At 45.4% G+C, this 18,612-nt stretch overlaps 1 protein-coding gene across 1 annotated transcript in view; it reads left to right on the top strand.

Moving 5' to 3' along the window:
- Nucleotides 1–18,447, top strand: part of LOC306794331 (uncharacterized protein) — a gene marked incomplete at its 3' end in the record, with an annotated part of 28,797 nt that extends 10,350 nt beyond the window's left edge. Inside the window, exons 4-6 of the mRNA XM_079292364.1 lie at nucleotides 4,884–5,048; nucleotides 17,792–18,166; nucleotides 18,331–18,447. Of these exons, the coding sequence (XP_079148490.1) occupies nucleotides 4,884–5,048; nucleotides 17,792–18,166; nucleotides 18,331–18,447 (657 nt within the window). The remainder of the gene's footprint in view (nucleotides 1–4,883; nucleotides 5,049–17,791; nucleotides 18,167–18,330) is intronic.
- Nucleotides 18,448–18,612: the final 165 nt, after the last annotated feature.

Below are 18,612 nucleotides of genomic sequence, written 5' to 3'. Positions count from 1 at the left end.
CAAACAGGTCCTGCGGACCAGTGCAGCTGACCAGGAGGAAGTGAAAAATCTCATCCGAGTGGGTGACTGGGTCAGGGTCAAAGTTCACAAGAGAAAGTGGACTGACCCCAGGTGGACAGGGCCGTACGAAGTGAAGGAGGTTACTTCACACTCGGTCCAGGTCATAGGTAAATCAGGAGCACCTTGGCACCACCTGTCACATTGTGCCCCAGCATCTGAGCGTTCCAGACCCTTAGCAGAGGTCCGAGGTGATCTGGCGCAAAATGGAGTGTGAGTGTAATCTGTTGGGGGAAACAGACATCCAGCCACAGGGGATTCATCCCACTCCAGGTACCTGGAAAGACATGGGGATAGGTAAAAGAACTGGGTGGGTCCTATTGGGTTTGGGTGTGGCATTTGTGATATTCTTGACTTTGGGATTGAAAATGGGGGACAAAACAGTGAACAAACCGACTAGCGGAAACTATGGCTGTCTGCCAGAGGCAGTGCAAAATCTGACAGGGTTTGAGAGTCATCCAAGCTGCAATCTGACAACAAGTGGCAAGGATGTGAACATGCAAAATCTGACAAGGTTTGAGAGTCATCCAAGCTTCAATCTGACAACAAGCGGCGAGGATGTGAACAAAACTCAAAACGACCTCGAGAGAGGGAAGGTTAGGCAAAAAAGAGATGCCTCAGAACCGGCATACACGCCACCACCAAAAGCGTGTCGTGCATATCTGACCTTAAACTATACCAAGGGGAGCAAAACCGTTTTTACTTTTGATTTGTGTGATGTGATTAACTGTGGAAGAAGTCCAAGAGCATGGAGAGGTCGTGCTGTGTATTTGTGTGCTGACAATGCCATAGTCAACAGATGTGAGAATTACGTGAACGTCCCGTCCATAGCGTTTTGTCATTCCTGGGGGGCGGTAACTAAGCACACAGGGCGGTGGAAGCCAACAATGCGAGGGGAAAGTCCGAGAAGGACCTTATGGGACAAAATAGACTTCCAACGAGACTTTTCAGCAACAGCCAATCCCTTATCTCTGTCCCTGAACAACGTCACCAAAAGCAGCACAGGAAAAAACATAATATGGTTCGCCCTATTAGTGGACGTCCCAGGCAAAGACCCGAGAGTAGGAATTCAAATAAACATAATTCCGCACAGACAACCGCTACCACCAGACCCACCTACTGTCTTATCAGAAGACTTTTCTAAATGGACTCCCCAACAGGTGATCCAATTAGCTACAGGACAAGGAAGCGACAATGTATGGTTAAATTGGATTGTTGATAATGCTATAAAAAACAAAATGAGTGGCTGTGTAGCTTGTGCTGCAGCTAGACCAGCTATGTTCACCGAACCAGCACCACTATATCCTGAATCTGACCCAACAGGATACGCGTGCATGACAAAAATGACTAAAATGGCTACTCCACCACATTGCACTACTCTGGCATCCATATTCCCACCGATAGACAACCAAACTGCAGTAGGTTATTTCAAAGCTTACAAAGGACTAGGATCCAGATATGTCTGTTACCATTTCACCAACGATAGAGCTCAAATCCACCTAGGTAGTGTGCCAGAAGACTGGTGCAACATGACACGACCAGGCTCAGAGATAGGTTCTTGGGCTAGGGGAGGGCTATTCTACTACTGTGGGGGTCTGCGCTTATTCACTAACATACCACCATCTACAATAGGAGTCTGTGCTATGGTGAGGCTGGCAATGCCACTTACCTTAGTGGGAGACAAAATAATACAGGACCAAAACAAAGTACAAAGCCTGACCCAACGCAGACGCAGACATATCTTAGCTAAAAGAGCAGCTGAAGCTGAGTTCAGCCTGGACAGAGGTCCAACTTACATAGATGCTATCGGAGTGCCCAGAGGAGTGCCTAATGAATACAAATTGGTAGACCAAATTGCAGCAGGTTTTGAGAGTGTCGCAAGTATTATTCCATGGATAACTGTGAATAAAAATGTTGATCGTATCAATTATGTGCATTACAATGTTCTTCGTTTGGCTAATCATACTAGGGATGCAATAGAGGGTCTGGCTGAGCAGCTGGCCCCTACTTCTTTGATTACTGTACAAAACAGAATGGCTTTGGACATGTTGCTTGCTGAAAAAGGAGGTGTTTGCTCAATGTTTGGAGACCTGTGTTGCACTGTCATCCCCAACAATACTGCGCCGGACGGTTCAGTCACAAAAGCACTGAATAGTCTGAGGGCACTGTCAAACGAAATGCAGGAAGCATCAGGTGTGAACAATCCATTTGGAGATTGGATGGAAAACATGTTTGGAAAATGGAAGCACCTGATCTTGTCAATAGCAGTGTCAGTGGGTGTGTTCATTGCAATATTGGTCTCATGTGGATGTTGTATAATACCCTGTATTCGTTCTTTGGTTGGCCGTCTCATCACCACTGCCCTCTCCAAGGAACCATTACCACCCCCTCCTTATGGCGCTTACCCAGTATGGGAAGAGCAGAACAGCCTGGTAGGGTCAGGAGAGGCAGAGGAAGACACCAGCGTGTGAACAGGGTAGGAAAGTAAAGAAAGTGACGTCCTTCAGACGTCAAGAGAGGGATTTGTTGATAAAATTAGCATATATACAGTTTTAATCAGCAATTAGCTCATATACAGCTTAATCAACAGCTAGTTTATATGCAGCTTTAAGTAGCAACTAGCTTATATATACAGTTTAATTAATCACTAGTATATTTGTAGTTTTAATAACCATTATCTTATGCAGCACTATTAACCACTTATACAGTGCTCACAACACAGCAAGGCCAGAGAGAAGCAGGTGAGAGGTTACTTATTTAACTGCGTCACATAAGAACAGGCAGCCATCTTTAGAGAAGATAAGGAAGACACAATAGACAGTGAGATTCAAGCGAGGGCCAACGCCCAGCTGAGCCCGGCTTTCTCCACACACTCTTTCCCAGGTCCTCTCGCCTCAAACTCTCACTCACACTGACGGAAACCAACGCCTATTGGGAGGGGCCAAAGGTGAATGGACATTCACGGCCTCCACCCAGGTGTCATAACGTACAAACGTGCCACGCCTGCATCTTTGACTTTGGCCAATGTGTAGCAAGGGGCGGACCCCATATATTAAGGATGATGCTGATGTGTTTAAGCGTGTCTTATGGTGGACCTCTGAGAGGGAAATCATTAGAGCCCATGCATGTTTAATTGTGTTGGCTGAATAACTTTGTTCGATAAATAAACCTATTGCTTTTGATTTAAACTATACGCCTCTGAGAGCTTCTGTTTCATTCTTAAACCTGCTCTAAAGTGTGAAAAACAGCTACAGCACATTTTTTCACAACACTGGTGACGAGGACTGTTACGCGACGATCTCTTCCCTCGACAAAAGATAATCCGTCTGGTTCACTGTGTGCTGCGCCTGTTTGCCTGGGAGTCTCCGTCTGCGGGCCCGGCGGTGGCACACCGGAGCAGAGCTGCAGGGAAGTAGGCAAAGGACAGCGGAGGAATCTGGGCTCACTACGTCTGGCGATCTGCCGACTGGGAAGCACGCCCAGAATATGTGTGCAGATAGAAAACAATCTGAGGGATCTTTTCCCCGCACAGTGAGCAGGAAAGCAGGCCCGTAGTGCGGCGTCTCTACGAGTGACAGCAGGCAACGGGAACGGAGAACTGAGGATTCACTCAGTCTGGACGTGTTGCTAATGCTGCTTCTATTAATGTCACTCACGGAAGGACTTTGGCAGCCCAGTGTTGTTGTCTTTAGAATGAACTGTGATCCTAAAGACAGCAAGAAGTCTATCTTTCTATCAGAGTTTCGTGTCAATTCAGCAGGAGTTATTGGTGTCTGTTGTCTGGGATTACAGTTTGGGCAATATGTCCTTTTGATTTTCACAGCAGTAACTCATGCATGAAAGACACATTCGTATTCCTGTTATTTCAATACATTTCAGCTCGACTCCAGTGATGTTTATCGAATACTTTTGGTTGCAAAAAATGCGATAAGGTCGGGTTCATGTGGTAATTTAAAAGAAAAGGTGTCATATACAGTTTTTCAAATGTAAAACTATAAAATCTTCAGTTTAGAACCAAACATTTAGTGACATAGAAAAGGGTTTTGTTGGACAAAATGTTTATATTCTTTAAACTAAGGTGTTGAATAAATATTGCTTTGGTTCTGTACCCAGTCCAACTTGCAAAAGGCACTGTTTTTATATTATAGACTGTAAATCAATCGATTATTACATCGAGCAAATAATCATTTGGCCCCAAAATGTTGTGTAACAGTGTAAGAGTATCTTTTCCTCCCAAATGAACACAATAATGAGAGTTTTACTGTCCTTTATAATCCTTCAAAATCCCTTTTTTTAAACTACTATGAGTACACAGAGCTTTGTGTTACGTCCCAAGCAGGGCCGGCTTCCAGGCGGCCAGTTCGTTGTGAATGTTTATCTGAGGCTGTGCTGCTCACACCACAGAGGCAGCATGGGAGTCTGTGAATGCTGTGAGCTGAGACTGTGACCGTGACGTCATGCGGGTGGCCGTTCCTATGCAGTCAGCACTTTCTGACACTCCTCCTCCTCTTCGCCCTACAGCTGCACGTCACACACTGACCTCTGGCACTCCTCCATGAGGCCCAGGGGGAGGGGTTCCACCAGGAGCTCTGCACACAGGTCAGGGGAGACAGACACAAAAAAGCAAAGGGGGGGGGGGGGGGGGGGGGGGGGGCAGCCTGAGGGACTGCTGGAGAGCCTCGCATGTTTGTGTTGTGGTCATCCCACATGGGTGGATGGGAAAGGCTCGGCTGCACCGGACCTGTCTCGAACCATCGTCCGTCTCGGTCTGAGTATTTAACGGTTTGTTTGTGTGTCCATTCCCCGTCTGTCTCTCTGTTGTCTAGCCCTCCCATCATCATCTTTTCATTCCTGCTGCTGCTCCCATGCTTCACCCCTGGCCGCCAAGGGCTTGCAGCTGGGACGGGGAGGAGCAGGAGGAGCCAACAGAGAGGGAGGGTGAGGAAAGGCGGGAAGAGGAGGAGGAGGAGGAGGAGGAGGACAGATCACAGGTGCCGATTCTGTTTCCTTCCAGACATATCAGACATCGGAACCAAGACCAAAACATAAACAGTGGCTGAAATCTACTACAAGACCTCCATATCTGTCCCACAAAAGACACCACTCACAGTTCTGTGTATCACTGCAAACGCCAAGCATGTCTTAAAAAAACAACTCATCAATTCACACACTATAAATAAAATTGAGTGCACAACATCCACCAAACGCATTTCAGCCCCGCGGCCACCCCTCTTCCTGTCGCTTCCTCCCCTCCTCCTCTAAGGGTAGCTGGCAAAATACAAAGGAGAGAAGTGTGCAACTGGTGCGATAAAGCCGGGAACATCTTGCTATTCAAGCGTCAGCATAATAAACTGGAGGCACAATTAAGGGAGGAAAATCCCCTAAAAACCACAAGAACAAGAGCTTAGCGCTGCAGAGCCTCAGTCCAGCTGCGGGTCGTCTTTGGGACACAAGAAAAAAAAGGACAACGGAGCTTTTCTGTTCTCCCCTCTTGGGAATGCAAATGATCAGACGCTGACATACTAAGAGACTACAAAGCATGCGTGTCTTAACCTCAGATGTGCTGCTATGATATATATCGGTGTGTGCAAACATTACTCCCTTTGTCTAAAATACCCAAAAGCACACAGCGGGATAGTCATATAAAGTTGATTGTTAAAAGGTGTTTTCAAAATGTTATGGTTTGACAAAATAGAACAAAGAGTCCTCATAAAATCCTTCAAAAAATAAAAAAAAGTTGCTGATATTATCAAAAATGCACAACTCTCGTAGGATTAACAGGAGGTTTTTCCCCATAAGCTTTTTTTTTGTGGCACACCCGGAGAGATTCCTCGCTCCCTTAAACCTTCTCTCTGTTCTCACAATCCCCCGAGGAGGCTGGTGCAAAGTCTGCCGCTGTCTGGCTGTTCCCATGGCAACCACCAGGTGAGCAGACAGGCTTGGAAAGCACGACGAGGAGGAACATGTGACTCCCTCCACATGCTCAGGCAGAGCACACGCTCTCAGATAACAGGAGGCCATCTCCCTCCTTCATTCAAACTTGCAAGTACACAGCGTATAGTCACAGAAAGCCAATGTTTGGAAGCAGACAAGTAGATGACTTGTCTGCCAGTCCATCTGTTTACCACTACGTGTCTGTCTCTCTCTGTGACACACACACACACACACACACACTCACATACACAATCACAGACACCCGCACACTGTATTGTGGAGTTTGGAAGAAGAGGAGGCTGCCCTGGGGCAACTGAGATGTGTCAGGACCACTGAACATCAAGTTCCAGTTCTGCTACAACAGCAAAATGAGAAGCCACTCGCTGGCTACTCAAAAGGGGCTGTGTTTGCTGCATGCCTGGAGGGGGTGACGGCATAGCTGAGCACTGGAGCATGGTGCCCAGCATGGTGCCCAGATGCTGCAGCAGCAGGGGGAGTTCGGCAGGAAAAAAGTCACACCAATGGTTGGGAGAGGAGAGGAGGTGAGAGGAGAAGAGAGGAGGAGCATACAGTATTTGATTATAAATGAAGTCGAAAGAAACAACCCAGGTTCCAGGAAAAGTGTTGGCAATGTACATTTCTGCAAATACTTTGAATGTCAAAGTTTCTTCACCAAAAATACATTTCATGGGTTTCATATCAGCCTCGAACTGCCATAACCCACAATGTCAGGCGGTAAAAGTGGCGAAATTATTGCTTAGGTTTAGGCAACAAAACTATGTGGTCAAGGTTAGAAAAAACATCATGGTTTGTGTTCAAATGATAGCGCAATGACTTAATGTCTCCGCCCTTGACAACGTGATGCTAACATTCTCACAGTGACGACGCTAACATGCTGATGTTTGGCAGGTAAAAATCCACCCTCTTAGTTTAGTGTGTTAGCATGCTTGCCCTTTGCTAATTGAACCGTCAACACAAAGCAAGCAACACAGCAGCACATTTAAAGCAGAGGGCAATGGTAAATGACAAGTTCAGGGATCACCAAAGTCACGACAAGTAATCCTGGGGGAAACATGAAAGAGTGTACCATGGAAATCCATCCAATAGTTGTCAAAACTGAAAAAAAATATCAACCTCAGAGGAAACTTCAGGGGATCCTTAATTCGGCTTCAACCTCTGGTGACCATGAATTTAAAAAAAACATCCATCCAATAGCGCTTGAGATATTTCAGCCTGGACCAAAGTGGTGGAGAGATGGACCGACCGACTAATGCATATAATATAATAATCATATTACGCATTCAACACAATCATGAGAAAGAAAGAGTGTTGCCTAGTAGCATGTACACAAAGCTGTGTGTAGTTGGAAGGGGATATTATAATGAGGTCACACTGCTTATTATTGACTCTGTTTACGACTCTGATATTGCCTGTGAGCAATAACTCATATACAGTAACATGGCTTCAGCCTCTGGGTCATATCCAAAAGTACAAACTATCGTCAGGCTGTAAAGCTGCGCGCTGCCAAAACACAATAAAATACTGTCTGGCAGCCGCGCGTGATAAGGATGGACATGTTTTGGAACGGAGTCAAATTGTTTTGTCGTCCACCACAAGCACTCCTTATTAAGATGTCACTGGTGATGAAGGAGGATAGTATACTGCACCTCTTGTCCTCCTGTCTTAGCGCTGTCTGGGATTTGCATAATCAGGCAGGTGACAGGGGTCAACTTGCGGCCGCGTTGCTTTTCATTATTCATCTCCGCTTGTGTCCAAATCCTCAGAATGACACAGGATTGCCTGCAAGCCAAACGAAGGTCAATCCACCCAGCTGACCCGCCTCAAACTATTTCATCTGCTGGTGTGTGATTCATCGATTATTCATGTCTGTTTCAAATTGAAAAAGCGTGCACCTGATTAAAAGCATATGTAATAATAATCATAATAATAACAGCATAAGCACACATGCCTTGGAGATTGCGTCACTGTTTTAACATCTATACTGAAGACCCTCACAGAGGTTGTGTGTGCAGGTGCAGGACAATGACCCAGAGGCAAAAGTGCAAACCTGCATGAATATTACATAACATGTGTTTTTTTTTGTTTTAACAGCCACATGCATGTCTCTGTCATCTGTACACTCCACAACAGTATTCCCCACTCATGATTGCCACTGGCGTTCAATAAAATAAAAATCTCCCCCCCCCCCCCCCTCCGTGGCCAAGTTGTGCTGCCGGCCCCCGTGCTTTGCGGGTCTTTTCCGCCGAGGCGATTCCTTGTGGAACATACTCCAGAATGGGCTGGCTCGCGCTGCCGTGGATTGCGCCTGTCCGCCTGCAAGCTCTATAAATAGTGGCTGTCAGATATTTTCACTCCTGTGCTGAGCGCACTCAGTGGCAGAGCAGTGTATTAATATCCACGGTGACCAGCGTCGTGCCTCGGGAGGGAGCGCGTGGCGCTGAGGTGTGAGAGTATTTGGAGAGAGGGGAGGCGGAGGGACGTGCAGACGCAGCCACACGCAGACAGCGGGGCTGTCATATTTCCTTCCAGCCTCCCTCTGCAGACTGAAGCTCCAACAAAAGACCTCTTTATGTCTCGCTCGCTGACGTCTCTCCACAACGTGTGCACACAGTTGACTTCAGCTTAAGGAGGACGTGATCTGAGTCACATTGCCTTTTTTTCACCCTGACTGCTCTATGTTTCAGCTGTCACTGCGCTCTGAACGATGCCTCTGTTACGCAATCTGGCGTGACAAGTGAGGGCTGCCCATCATGTTGATCATATGAGCAAACAACAGGTCATAGGTTGTAGCTGGATTCTGCAGTACATGAATTACATTACAGGGGGCGGACGTCCCAGCTGCTCGTCGCTAATCAGCCCTGAGAAAGTCCAGATCTCCAGATACAAGCCCTGAGGGATTTAAACATTAAAAACACAAATCAGGAGAACCATAAGGGTTAAGCAGAGGCGACACATCAATGCAATAATCTCTATGAAATGAGTTGATTCATATGCAAAGAGGATTTTGACCAATTTGTGCAGCGCACGCACACACACATATACAAATAACATTGATTTCCATGGAAGAGATTTGTAAAGCTGCAGTAATTCATCATTTCTGAGCTGGTGTGCTTAGCCCTGAGCTTTCACAACTCACACGTGTGCAGGGACTGCTTTGTGTGAAAGAGAGAGGACTCTGCACGTGAAGCACGTCACACGTGCGACTGATTCAGAAAGCGTAGCTCAGTTGTCAAACGTGCCACACGTTTTGGCCAATTAAGAAATTATGTTAATTTCATAAATTTTCATGTAATTTCTCTCCCACTGTTCCTCTTTGTGTCAGAAACAATTGCTCTCCTCTCCTCATACAGCACACATGATCGTACTCTTGATCATTTGAAACGTGCATAACAAATGCAACATCAAAGGAGAGTAGATGCTGCAAGTGTGTGATGATATTCCACATGATTGCATCATTGTCTACAGTAGCACCCTGCCCTTCATCAACAAGGACCTTGTGCTTGGGAGCCTGCAGAACACTGCCTCCGGTGGAGATGGGCGGTATAACCAAAACAGGTCCTTATGACACTGGGTGGACAAAGTAGCATGAACACGTTTGACTGTAATATGAGTCAATTTAGCAGAAAGCAAAACATTTGACTTTTTAATGCTCAGTTAAAGTTAAAGATATCTAGTAAAGCTGTAGTTTGTAGTACATGATACTGCAAGGCAGCACCGTTGTTTTATCCGCTCCTGTGATATGAGTTGCAATGCCGTGAAGACGATTGAAATTATTTTATACTCCAAAAAAAATGCTGTGTTGATAAACGAACTCGTCCTCCAGAATTTTGGAATTGCTTGGCTGACATACAAAAAAAGCAAAAAAGGTAAAAATCAAGCTATCCTGACTTTTATTTCCCAATATACTGAAGTCAACCTCCAAAAACACTTCATCCTACACTTTCCAAATTTACACCAATACCATCTTGTCATTACACCCTTCCTGTCTGCCTGAATGCCAACAACTCCACACAGCATTTATTTTTTCAAATGTACATCATAGAAGTTCTCTATCGTTAACAAATGCCAATATTGTGGCTTCTCGCAGATAAACGCCGCAGATATGTGCCTGGTTGACGGTTATTGCAGTACAAAGTGTCACAGCCGGAGATAAGAGATTGCAGTTGGCCTCTGAGTTTGTTCTGTCTCCACGCAGGACATTCCAGGAGCTGCGCTGTGTGACGTCTCACACATGGGATCACATTTCAAAAAAAGGCAGGGCTCCAGTGGCCCACAGTCAAACCACAGACCTCTTTCTGGTCCAGCTGATTACTCGCAAGGATTAAATAACTTCAGCACTGGCTTATGAGATAAAGGCCAGCATACAGAACAGGAGCAATTCACTCTAAACGAATAGGAAACAGTGAAGATACACCCTGTTTTTCTCCCTCTCGTGTTGCATGCGTCTACGCTGCAGTATTATTATGTGCTTGTCGGTTGTTTTTTTTCCCCCTCCAGCTTCATAAATTGACTCTAATATCCTCATATGCTTCACTTTGCTCCCTCTGCCCTCCTCCCCTTCCCTCCTCTCTTCCTCCTTCACAGTGCCCAGCCTCCACTGGCGCCACAGCGGGGTCATCTGGGGTTCCACAGCAGAAGGGAATGCGTAGAAACAACAACCGTGCATTTTCACAGAGTGAAACCATGAATGAACCACACACAAAGCACAAATTACTCGGCTCAGCAAAAGCCTGGCCCTGACCGAAAAATAAAATAAAATCTCATCAAAAAAACACTTTTAGGATTCATTGTTGCTCTTGTGCTACCAATTACCCAAATGCATAGAAAGGCACTTTTAACTCCCTGTGATCATTATCTCCTGGCAACTCTAAATCGAAATCCACCGGTGACAGGAGTTTGCCAGTGGTTTGGCTGGTACATCCTTGGAGAGCAGCAGAGAGTGCTCTGATGCAGTGCCGCTGTGTGCTGACAGAGGAGGAACAAAGGTGACGCTGTGAGTACAAACTCTGCACAAAGACAGGAAACCTGATATTCCAGCTCTCGACACGGACTGAACCTAGAGGGAGGGAGAGTGTGTACTTGTGTGTGTGATATCAACAGCAGCGAACATCAAGTCCTGCAGGACACACTCTCCATAGGAGGGCACACTGAATGTGTGTCTGCTTCCCTTTTATTTGTATTTTTGTTTTTCTTCCTACAGTGCATCTGCAGCACAATCAATCATCCCCGACAGAGGCAAGTTGAGAAACTGTGTCAGTGCAGAGTTTAACCTGCTCTCCCGTGCACTCCCACTTTGTCAGATCCGAGCACAGAATGCAACAAAGAGGAACATTTAAACACATGTAAATCACTTGAATACATAATTTCATGCACATGCATATAAATATATTCCTCATCACCAAAAAAAAAGCAGCTCTTTCTTGGTTAATCAAGCAAAGATAAATGCTTTGAGTTCCACTGACAAATTAACACTGTCACGTTCATTGACTGATGAACAAGAGCCGTGTTTGTGACCGTGTACAGTTCAGTGCTGTGCCTCTGTGGGCTGCCCCTGACCCAGCATTGTTATGAGAAACCCTGGGCACCATGCTCCAGTGCTCAGCTATGCCGTCACCCCCTCCAGGCATGCAGCAAACACAGCCCCTTTTGAGTAGCCAGCGAGTGGCTGCCCTCACCAAAAGCCTCGCAAAGCAGCTTAGGGCTTTCGGCTGCCTCCACGGTGGCCACACGTGTGAAACGTGCACTCTTCACTGACACACAAACACTCGCAACTTGCTTGTGCACGGTCACAGTGGGAGAGGAGGAGCTTGCTGGGCTTCATACGGACAAGAGAGTGGACGGGGTTAGGTCATAGTCACTCCCGCTCAGCTGCACCGAAGCACGTTCCCCCTCAGGGGCAACACACTGCACGCACACACACCTGCAGAAAAAAAACATGCAGGGCAAAGGGACAAGAGAACACACACACACACACACACACACACACACACACACACACACACACACACACACACACACACACACACACACACACACACACACACACACACACACACACACACACACACACACACACACACACAATGAACTGCTGCACACCAGGACTCATGTTCTCCGTAGGAAAGAGGGAGTGTTTCTTTACAAATCATAGCCATGTGTTGGGAGAAGCTCACAGTGTGTTCCTGAACTTTCTGGGGTTTTTTTTAAGTGCTGGAAAGAATACACTTCTCCTCATGACACATAGATTCCCACTTAGAGCCAACCATCAGGCACTGAGAACAAATGAACTGAGGAATATTGGTAGAACTCTTGTTTTCTGTTTTCCTTCATTGGTCTCCAAAACGTGATGCAGCCTGGGTGAACTACTACACCTAATTAGGATCAATTATGGGCTTCAGAAACAAGCCGAACAATGTAGTTTCTCTGACAACAGAAGAAAAACGTGTCTTCTCTCTGCGGACATGCGATTATCGACAGGGTTTGTTGTCGACTCCTACCGTCGGTTGCTCGTGATTTCAGTGATCTAAGAATTTAAGCTGTTTATAGTCCTTTCTTATCCTCAATTAAAGCCAATTAAATGACTGAAATCGTAATGTAAAATGTGCTGTAAGCTCAGCAAACACAGATCGGTATTGGGGCTGCTTCTTGCATGAAGTAAGCTTTGTGATTCCTTTCAAGCCTTGGCTTTACTCCAGCTGTTTCTTCGATTTGTGACTCAGCTAAAGGATAAATATATACACCTTCGTCTTGCTCCTTTCCTCCCTCCTCCTCCTCACTTTTCTCTGCTCGGTGAAGAATAGAAGAAGTAGCCAGTAGAGACCCGCAGCAGATAGATTCACAAACATTTGAGGATCTGAAATATACATCCTGAGCTGATATTCCGGTCTTCTCTGCTGATAAGTTTTCATCTCAAACATGTATTAATGGGGGGGGCTCATACACTGAACATTTGCTCTCACGTCAAACACGGCGAGAAGAACAGATGAATGCATATCGAGTCGGAGCGGATGTCGTCATTAATCACTGATATTGTGTCTGTATTTGACTAGAAGGACGGTGAACGATCTGATCATTTACAGCTCAAAACACTTACATTTGTGGTGTTATTTAAGTTGTGCATATGTATGATATTCAGGACGTCAGTTGTACACACGGGGAAATATGGGTACGTCTTTGTGGCGTGAGAAAGGGAAATACGGCCTGATACTTGTTTTCTGAAATGTCTAAACTGTCAAAGAGATTGATGAACAGTTAGGAAAAGTAAGTATTAAAGTGGGCTTCCTTATGTTGCATGCTTTTGCGTCTTCAAGGGTGGTCTGATTCAAAAAGATCTAGACTACAGATGGGACATTTCTAACTAATTGGGCTTCATCTTGGCTTCAAAGTAAGCTGGCCAAGAGATGAATAAATAAAGATCGTCCAACATGTGCCAAAACGATTTGAAGAATTACTTTTGCAGTGTGATTGGACCAACAAGCTAACCAACCGGTTGAGTCGATTGTCGACGTTATCGAACGGCTTTAGAATGAAATCAATAAATGAACATTTTAAGTTAAAAAAACATGTTTTTTCTGACAAGTATGTTGTTCTTGAAAGGCTCCGAATGAATGAGATTATCTTGATTACATGTTGGGTAGTATCACTAGTAGCAGCATGAATCTCACACACACACACACACACACACACACACACACACACATGCTGCTGAGTCACACACACTGTGCCCTACGTGTCATAAAGCATGCATATTACCCATCTTCAGGCAAACTCATGACTGCTGGCTGTGTGAGGTGCGTGGGGTGTGTGTGTGTGTGTGTGTGTGTGTGTGTCTGACACTCACATCCGAACAGGTCAACTGGTGTCATGCGCTCTGTAAAGCACAGCAGACGACAGATTGGCATTTCTGTGATGCAGACAGGACGAAAAAAGAAAATTGACTGCAGCAGGGTTAAACGAGGAAACAAGGGGCGTACGTTTGACAGAGCATTTCTCTGGTATACATGATGAGACAGGGTGCATGTAAATTGATTTCACCCTCTTTGATAAAACATGCTCATGTATGCGTCACTGGCCAAACATTGTTAAGCAGTGCTGACCTTATCGGCTTCGAGTCTCTGTTCTCACTGCTGTACGTTATGGGTTATTTTTGGTGCACTGAAATAAGCCAGGTTGGCCTTGAATAGCCCCACTGTAATGTTCCCACATAACCCGAGTGTGGTTAAACAATACCGAGCGCTGTGTCTCAGTGGTCTTTATCGCCCCCTGCTGGACTACCGTATAATGCTACGCATGGGGAACAATGTCAATCCCTTCTCACAGTTGTTTCTGACTCATTCAAACACAGGCAGATGTGTCGATGAGTGTATTCATGCTTCCCTCATTGCAGCTCTTCACCAGTCATGGAGTGTAATCTGCAGCTATTTAAGTCTCCTTCCTAGTAGCCACGGATCCTCTCCTCCAAAACAGCCGGCTGGTGTAAGCGAGTGCGTTTAAAGCGCAGACAAGGCCAGTAAACTTGCCCTAATAACACTGCACAGTTCCCAGTCAAAGGCGGTGCATTGCATATTCCCTTTCATCTCTGCAGTGCCTTTGAGACAGAGACAGGAGTGGGTTTTGAAGGGAGGGGAGAGGACTGTAGTCTGGGACAGCCAGGCTGAAGCTCTCATTTCTGCCCCAGGGGTGTGTGCTGCTGCTGTTGCTCTGTCTTTGTCTGAAGACCGATTAACACAAAGCAAGACTAAAGAGAGGGAATATGAATTGTGCGTCCCCTTGTCTCGAACCTTTACTGCATTTCATGAAATAAGAGGGAACCCCCAGATAAAGGATATTACAAAGATGTCTTCGGATTGTTGCATTTCTATTTTCACTCAATGTAAAAATACTCTTTTCGGAGTAGAGTCGCTGCGTAGCTAAATAAAATGTATGTAGGTCACAAAAGTAGGATTAGTCATAAAGCACAAAGGCCATTAAAATGTAATCTAGCTGGTTGCAGTGGTGAGATATCCATGTGTTTGCAGCTTGTACCACTGCCCTTAGCTTAAAAAAAAGTGACAATAATCAACGAGCCAGAAGCTGAAAAGTAAAAACCACAAAGCAAGAAAGAAGCTTAGCAACAGAACTGGGCCGGTATATGTAGAGAGGCTGAGGAGGTAATGAGATGCAGGTGAGCAAGTGGGTGGGGAAGGTCAGGTCAGGTAACTGCAGGGCTCCTAAAGGAAAGTGGGAACAGGTGTGTAGATGGGTGGGGCAGTCAGGTGATGGGGACCGGAGGGACAGTGCGAGGGCATCTGGTGGAAGAAGGATGTAAAATGGCACTGAAGGGGCCGAGGGAATAGGGAGTGTGCCAGTGTTAAATTCGTTTTTAGAGAATGCATTTTGTCCAAGCCTCTATGGTTTTACTGTAATAAAGATATTTTACCACAAGATGGCATTATTATCAAAAATCGCCTATCATTTCACACAAAGAAAAAGCTGCTGTGTGTGCGTATGCACTGTGATTTTACGCTGCAGTACCAACCAGAGACCACAATCGTCATAATTACAGCAATACACCACGAGTGCCTCATAAAAGCTAAATGTCATGGCGAATAATATGTAATTAGTTTGTTTTTAAAAACATTCAAATTGTATTTTTTCCCTAATTTACTCAGCGGAAAAGCTGCACCACAGAACACATCTGTCAGTTGATGCAGTTGTACTGCAGCATGTGTCAGGTGGAGTCTGGCTGGGGTCAGTGTTGGTGTCGTTGTAGTCAGCGAGGTCAAGAGGGGGCAGAGCGTCCTCCTGCTCCTCCCTGATCCCTGAGGCTCAGCTGGTCTTTGAATTCCTGGGTGGAGACGAACTTCCGCAACACTTGTTCCCTGCTAGCCGTCTGGAGCTACTGCACCCCGGCCAGATGAAACCTAATTCGAGGACTGAGAGCCTAAGAGAGACTAATGTAAGGCTAAGAGCCTTTAAAAGAAGCAATAAAAAAATGATTGCTTCATTTCACTGGTGTTTCAAATGGAGCGTTGAAAGCGGGGCACAAACTTAATAGAGGGTTGTACAAACCAAAGCCTCTTGGATCTTCAGATGTTTGTGGTAAAGCTTTCTCCAGTTGCCAGATTTACTCGTTATTTCTTGTGGCAAGTTATTAAAGTGCTATATTTAACAAAGGTGATATCTATCAGGTACACAACAGTGAAACTGATGATGTTGTTGCACCCATCCTGGAGTGTCCTTGAGCGACACACTCACTTAACTAGGACCTCTAGGGGTGCTGTAGAACAATAATCATGTAAACTTATTTTAATGTTCCTTCAAATATTTTCAACGCACCCAAACGCACACAAGACTGCAAACATTGCTTGCACAGCTGGACATGTTACAGTGCTCACCTGTGATATTGCGTTGTAAATTTGTAAATCTGTAACCTGAGAATCTGTGTTAATCAGTAACTTAAAACTCTCACACAAGCCCACTGAACGCTGTCAAAGCGATACAGCTGCACACTATCAGAATATCACAATTCCATATTTTCTATTTGTTGTCCTTTGTCTTTGTCCCACTCTTTGCTGCTGGACCACAATGACAACTTCCCCCTCAAGATCAATGAAGTTCATCGTGTCTTAATAATGGGTGGTGTGTTGCTACCCAAAGATCAAGCAATTACATCTGAGTTTTGACCGGACATCAAGGATTCTCCTGACACACAATGATGACAAAAAGAAGCTTGACATGGAGAAAAACACGGGGATGTTGGATGAATTATTTCTGGATTGACGTTCACATCTGTTTCTTTACTTGAGATGAAAGCCGCCTGAATGCATTCTGCATTACAGATTTGTTTTATATGACCCTGTTGATTGCTGCTCTACACATGGTAATGAGGAAGACAAAGGACTTTGCTCCCAAATGCTTCACGCCGTGTGTCAGTCTTGTGATACAGCAGAAGTGTTTCTGACTGTCGCAGGGGACAGACGCTCTCCGACATCCTTAAGGTAACGATCCTCCTCAAAATGTCCTTTAAATATCCCAAAACGTTAATGAAACAGTCGTTTAAAAATGTGTAGTTACACTCTTTTGCATTGCTGTTAAATTGCATGACATCCTCAAAATCTTTGCAGCTTGTCATTCATGACGGTCTTCGCGTTATCGATGTTAAAACCTGCCATTTAGACGAGCTAGGGGGGGAAATGTTCGGCTTTACGAGTCGATAAAATGTTCACCTGATTGTGAAACTGAATTCATTGCTGGGCTTAAAAAAAAATGAACAGACTGTGCCATGCGGGGTCTGCTGATCCTCTACAAAGAAAACACACTGCAATAATGGAGGCAATGTAATTGATTATCTGTCGTGATGAAGCTGCTGTGACGTGATTGGTCATGGATTGGAAGAGTAACCTGCGACGTACCCAGTCTGTGAGGAGCGTCCCCTCGTTCGTTGACGAGCCCACCCGGACAGAGGCAGGGCTGCGGGACAAGACAACATCTGTGTCCCATCTGGTGGCCAGGTGACAGAAACACCATCTTCCTCACTCTTTCTACAAAGAGTCTGTCTGTAACCTTCTACCTGCAGTCTGTTAGTAGATGATTAATGTGTTTTTTTGTCTTCGTAAGGTATCAAACTACAGTGAAAGTACGCACATCTATTCAAGACTCCTCTGTACATAATGGTGAAGCAAAACCCAAGCAGGTGTTAAGAGAGGTAACCTCTGACTCAAACACAAAGCATCTTCAGTTTGGGGAAGGTTTTTTATACAAACATGTTTTTTTCTTTGCGCATCTTTTTCTTTGTCAGGTAACACCATCTATTCTGGAGAGTAAAGGGACTCGTCTGGAGTATCTGATGAGGAGAAATGATGCAAGGAAACAGTTTGGGGACAAAACCAGTCTGACCCGCAGTAAGTCAATGGGGAGCCTTCAAGGCAGCGCTGGGTCCATTGGGGCCCTGAAGGCTCTGTTTGAGTCAAAGACAGCCGCACAAAACAAGGTGAAGAGCAGTTTCAGAGCTGTGAGCTTCTCGTCACCAAACAAGACAGCAGATATCGTGCCGGCAGTGGATAGAGAGGTTGAAGAGGTAAAGAGCTCTGCAAAGGAACCGAAGATCCAAATTCGTGCCGACGCCCCACTTAATGCTGCTAAACCTGCCGCAAAAGGTCATCTGACTCGAAAGGTAAACACAATCACTTCTAACAGCTTAACGATCCGGTTTATGGTCATTTCCATCGTGTAACTTCCATCACGTTACTTCCAAAAGTGAATCAAGACTTAATATTGTCACACACACAGACATATGGCTACTTAGTGGCACTGACAGTTCATCATTTCTCTCTCTAGGTGGTGCATCAGAGCCAGATGGAGAGGAGGAAAACAATCGGGGGTATTGACTTTGAAACAATTGCAGCCTCTCAAGCTGGTGAGTACCAGACAACATTCACCAAATGTGCTCTTTGATGAACTGCCAACCTAAGAAGTTCCATGAGAAACGTCAGAGACCGTGTTCAATTTGTGTTCTTCCAATGTATTGATTTAAATTCATTGATACCACTGAGAGTCCTTTGGTCACTGGACAACAGGTCAGCTGAACATGTCAAAATGTGATACTTGTCTTTATGCGTT

Source organism: Melanostigma gelatinosum (assembly GCF_949748355.1).
Source record: "Melanostigma gelatinosum genome assembly, chromosome: 20".
NCBI classification, from domain to species: domain Eukaryota; kingdom Metazoa; phylum Chordata; class Actinopteri; order Perciformes; family Zoarcidae; genus Melanostigma; species Melanostigma gelatinosum.
This window is presented reverse-complemented; position numbering and strand designations above follow the sequence as displayed.